The sequence below is a fragment of the Chrysochloris asiatica genome, unplaced genomic scaffold, assembly GCF_000296735.1.
Source record: "Chrysochloris asiatica unplaced genomic scaffold, ChrAsi1.0 scaffold00095, whole genome shotgun sequence".
NCBI lineage: Eukaryota > Metazoa > Chordata > Mammalia > Afrosoricida > Chrysochloridae > Chrysochloris > Chrysochloris asiatica.
This window is the reverse complement of record NW_006408613.1, coordinates 4,493,328-4,499,108: the sequence shown is the minus strand read 5'-3', so window position 1 is coordinate 4,499,108 and position 5,781 is coordinate 4,493,328. Positions and strand designations below refer to the sequence as shown.

Sequence of the window (5,781 nt, the reverse complement as noted above, 5' to 3'; positions counted from 1 at the left end):
ATAACAGTCTCGTATTTTAAATCCTTCAATGGCTCACTATTGCATACGGTAGTGGTATTGTTCAGAACAAAAGTATAGAAGCCTGCTACAAGAAATACAATCAAATGTAATTGCTTTCAGTGGACATGGACCATCACCAGCAATGGACCTCCTCTCTAAATTTAGGGCTAGTTTCTGAGGAACCTCCTCTGAACATAGACTAAAAATCAGTGACTTCACAAGATAAAACCCAAGGTCCTCTGTATTAAGTGAAAGGTTTCTTCTGAACAGACAGGTGCCCATCTGGGCCAGCCTCCCTTCCATCACTCAGATATAACCTCTATGTTCAGGCAAAGAAAAATATTTGCAGCTTCTCAGGGAATTTGCTTTCATCATCTTTACACAAATTGCTCCTACTTTCTAAAATATTCTCCATTTCTCTGAGTGAAAACCTACTAATCCTAGGTAAGAGTAGTTTCAGATGTATGAAACGAGTAGCCAACATTTGAATTTATGCTCCGCTCTTGCCAGTTTGTTTTTAACAATTTTTGAATAAAGGGCACATCAAATTACATAACCAGTTCTAATCCTAGATTTCAGTTAGAATTTATCACTCTGTTGGCCCTGGCCGTATTGTTTGCAATATTCAAAGTTTCTACAGCACCCTGTGTCTGGTCCCAGATAGCCTGTGAGTTGAGAATAAGATCTTTGTTGTGCTGTTTTGTTAAGTTTCTTGTTTGCACAATATCCTCTAATTAGTAAATACATGTTATATTTCTGTTGTGGAACAAATATTAATTTAGCCCTGTGATAGTGACATGTCTCCTATTTTCTCTGAGCCTGGATTTTTGGAAAATAAGAAAATTTGTGTGGCAAGATCTCTACATCTCCTTTCACCTTAAAATCATGTGATACTCAAGGGTTCTTGAAAGTAAGCAGATTTGGACTGGTATATGATAGTGCTTAAGAATCCTAGGGAGTCCTGGTGTGATGCTGTGAGCTAATGCATCAGACTGTAAAGTCACATTTAAACTGCAAGATTGGTGGTTCAAGCTGACTAGCTGCTCCTTGGAAACCCTACACAGGGTTGCTGTGGGTTGGAATTGACTTGACAGCACTTAACAACAAGAGATCCTAGATTTGTTCTGTTAGCTTATGCTCATTGTTTGAGATCTGTGTTTATCCTTCTCTTAAAGAATGATAAGAATTTAAGTCTTACAATAAAATAATATATATACAATTCATAAAGTCACCATGCTACTATTAGTCTGCTTTTAGTATTTTCAACTTTTGGAAATTTATTCTATTTTTCCCTTTTATCAAGGGTGGGGTCCCTTTTCTTTCTTTTTCTTTCCCCTTTCTTGGTCTTTTCTCCCCTTATTTTTTTTGTCAGGAAAACAGTATATTATAGAAAATCAAAAGCAGAAATCACAGGTTTTAATTTTAGCTTAGTGGTTACGAATCAGGCTGAGAACCTTAAGGCCAGCAGTTCGAAACTACCAGCTGTTCTATGGGAGAAAGATGAGGGTTTCTGCTCCCGTAAAGATTTACAGCGTCCAAAACCCTGTACAGGGTCGCTATGAGCTGGTTCTGACTCCACAGCACATAATCACCATCACCATAGTAGTTAAACTGAAATGAACTGTGAAATCCACAAACAAATCAATAACTTCACCTGCCAGAAATTCAGAATAATTATCCTTCTCCTAAATGTTAAACTACTTTTAGAACCCAGCACAGAAAAATGCATTATTTGGGAAAGAAAAGGAAGTACCATAAATCTATACAAATATAGGTGACTGTATCTTTCATTGACATTTGGCAATTTAGCAGTTACAACATGTTTTATCATCTGTTTTTAACTAACACCTTGACAAAACAGCAGGGGTGAGTATTATTTCTGCCATGCTGCTTGAATAGAAGAGCACTGAGATTTAGAAACTTAAATGGCTTATACAGTGCTGTCCAGGTTTTAAGTGCCATATTATAGTCCAAGCCCATCCTCATCTTTTAATTGTACCAATGATTGCATCAGAGTAAAATTACTTTGTGAACATTTAAACTCTAGATACACTTTTTCTTACAAAAGTTGCTTCAAAATGTACCTTGTGTTTTCCATTCTACTCAATCCAAGCCCAGATGCATGCCACACATACAGTCTCTCCAAATGTGCGGCCTGTCAGGCCCCAACATTGTTTCAACAACCAGTTGCATATTGGAAGCGTTTTTTTCGGCAGCTACTGCCACCATCCACCCCAGCAGGGTGGAAATGCATCGTGATTTTACATCTAGGGAGCTGTGCCAATATCTCAACTGTGGTTTCTCCTGCACCACAGTAATCACATTATGAATTTCATTTTTTTTTTTCAAGACAGAGAAAGCTTTAATTTTTTCTATGTAGATGTATTAACAGTGGTACTAAAAATACATAGAAAGGAGACTAATATTTGGTTCTCAACATATGATTTTTGTCTGAGCCTTTAAATATTACAGCATATAAATGATTTAGATCAGTTGGAAATAATATTTTGACTTCAATGAATTCATACTTTTGGGAACATTATGTTAGCCTGAAATCACTTTCATATGCAACCATAATTTCAATATTTTTGTATTACTTTATGACAAAAATAACGTATTGCTTTTGGAGAAATGTTTTAAAGAAATGTTGTTACTCTTTCTCTGTGAACAGAAACATGTATAGGCTAACAAATACTATTGCTGACTCCTGGATATTATTTATTTTAACTATAATTTATTCTATTAAATAACAACAACTATTAGAGTGCTCCTTGCTAGGTAATTTTGTATCTTATTTAACTACAAAACAGCATGAGATAAGAATTATTCTAAGTTTATAAATCTAACAACTGAGACTCAGTTAATTGATTTACCTATGGCATAGTGGTTACGAATCAAGCTGCGAACCGCAAGGTCAGCAGTTCGAAACTACCAGCTGTTCCGTGGGAGAATGATGAGGTTTTCTGCTCCTGTAAAGATTTACAGCCTCGGAAACCTTATACAGGGTTGCTATGAGTCGGAATTGACTCCACGGCACATAAAAAAACAACAACAACAACCTTTTAGGGATCTGAACCTTGTCTTTTAAAAACATTTAATACTAAGATGCTATTATTGATGGTATGGAAGAGAAGAGAAAAAAACTCAAGAAGTCATTTACAGCATCTATAAATGTATACTATGTTGTTGTTAAGTGCCCTCAAGTCAGTTCCGACCCATAGCGACCCTGTATAGGGTTTCTGAAGAGCAGCTGGTAAGCTTGAACCACCGACCTTGTAGTTCAAATGGCTTTGCAGTCTGGCGTATTAACCCACAGCGCCACACCAGGACTCCAAAGTATCCTATACAGTGCTGGAATTCATGAACTATTTGCCCAGTGCTTGACTGAACATTTTTTACTCTAAAGGTACATGAAATAGAAACAGAAACAAAAATTACTATAAAAATACCAGGCAAAATAATTTAAAATACTTATATCTTGTACTCTGTACTTTTGAAAATGACAGTTCTTTTCTCTTATTGTGAAGTGTCTCATATGACCAGATAGTCACTGTCTTTAGGGGGCAGGCTCCTCAATGGAGTTGGAGAGGCTACCAAACAAATAAAAGATCAAAAACTGATTTGTTGTCCAACACCAAGAGCCTAAGACTTTTAGTCTAGGAACCTAGTTCTATTTGCAACTTTGTACAAACCTGTGTGACTTCGGGATCCTTAATAAGAATTTAATCTCCTCAGACTTCAGTGTCCCTTAGAATTATTACTGAGTCTAGATTATACCCATCTACATTTTAATGAGTTCACTGTTACTCTGACCATGTCAACCCAAGGGCTACAATTTAAAATAGTTGTCTGTATTTAAAGCCTAACTTCTAAATGCTACCAAAATAGTCTTTAAATAGGTTTTGGAAATATCTTAAAATGTTGTTTCATAAGAAATCTGCAAAATAGTTTACAGTTCCGGTTGTTGTTGCTAAGTGCCATTGAATTGACAAGCAGTTTCCAAGGGGTGGCGTGGGGTATGAACCCGCAACCTTACTGTTGGCAGTCTAGTGCTTTTCCTACAGAGCTGCTCTAGGACTCTTAATAAATTGGTAAACATTTTTAAATTTTTAAAAATATTGTAAACAAGTATTTTTAGAAGTCTATGATTACTAAATTTGTGGAGATTTACAACAATCATTTTGACATGTCTTCCAAGGCCTCAGAGATGAAATTGCATCCTTATTCTAATGGAATATGATTTCTTCTACTATTACTTTTGTATGAGGAAATCAATTTTGCAAGGTGTTTGGTTATGTCTAAGAAGTATCTGTAATTATTTCCCCTAAGTACACACGTATGCATTATTTTTTTTTTTAAAGTTTTTGTTAGCAGTTTAAAAATGAATGGTAATTCTCATAGCCACCTGGTTAGAAAATGGCTATTTGAATGTTCTAGTTAATCTTGCTTTCTAACTAAGTTTGAGAAGCAATTTTCTTATAGAACATTGCTACTTGAGTTCTCTAAATGCTAGAGTATTTCTTTGACTTCCAGCAGTGGAAGCAAATTAGGAATATTTTTGAATGACATCTTTTTCAAACTATATTGTCACTTAAAATAACTTACCTCAATGGTAAGAGTCTCAGTACTGATTATGAAAACTTGTCCTCCAGAAGCCGCCCATAATGTATCTTCCATTAGTAGTAGACTTCTAACTGGCAAGACACCTAATTTTATTATTTTTTGAGGCTCCGAATTCCAGGATCCATCTTAAAAAGAAAACATATATATATTTTATTACATTCAAGTTCAATCATCCATGCTAATGAGGAATAAATGCACAGTACTACAGATCACATTTTGATACTTACACTTCATTATGGTTGTGTTTTCTAAGAATTAACATCATTTCAACTAAGCAAATTAATACAGTGATTGTTGTTGTTAAGTGAGATCGAGTCAGTTCTGACTCATAGTGACCCTGTATACAGTAGAGTTTCCAAGGAGCAGTTTCGTAGATTTAAAATGCTGACCTTGTTAGAAGTCTAGTGCCACAACAGGATTCAAAGACAGTGATTATGCACAGAAAATTATACTCAGAATTCCTAAAAGGGGTTCTACAACTTGCCCAGTGAAATAGGCCTCTTGCAGAGTCTTTGCAGTATATAGGACCTTGGGTGGAATCCTGAGCCCTATAGGACCTTAGGTGGAATCCTGAGTTCCATCCAGAACCTTCTGAGTGGGACATTCCCACTTAGAAAGGACAAGCAGACCAGCCTGGAACAGCTAGAGTGAAAGAAGATACATTTTCAAAGAAAGATTATCAGGAAAACCCCAAAACAAAAATGGCAGTATGACTAGCTACTACAAGAATAAGCAAGCTTTGCAGAGTATACCCTTTGATTGGTTGATGATGCATGGAGGGGATTGTAACCATGGCAATGAAATGATATACGATAGGATGAATGTAAAGCTAATGTTCTCCAATGTAAACGATCACATATTTCACAAAATAAATTAAAAAAGAAAAAAGCAAGCTGTTCGCCAGGAAGCCATCAAGGCAAACAATCAAGTTCCTTCAGGACAAATACCCCTCGAAGACTGAAACTCAAAGGGAACACATAAGCAGGCACGTAAGCTTGCTGATGACCACAGTGGCATACTGGTGAGTGGAAGAGGGGAAAGACAGCAATGAAGAAATGGGACTGAATACAACCATGTTCCACAGACTCCCATTGACCTGGTGATGAGAGAGAGAAGAGGAAGGTCTGGTTGGTTCAAAGTGTGGTGAGACCTAGGGAC

The 5,781-nt window shown here is 36.4% G+C and overlaps 1 protein-coding gene across 1 annotated transcript in view; it reads right to left on the bottom strand.

Annotated features, from left to right (window-relative positions):
• ARHGEF10 (Rho guanine nucleotide exchange factor (GEF) 10) overlaps positions 1–5,781 on the bottom strand; it is a 234,765-nt gene that overhangs the window by 24,092 nt on the left and 204,892 nt on the right. Inside the window, exon 25 of the mRNA XM_006866721.1 lies at positions 4,606–4,748. Coding sequence (XP_006866783.1) covers positions 4,606–4,748 — 143 coding nt within the window. The remainder of the gene's footprint in view (positions 1–4,605; positions 4,749–5,781) is intronic.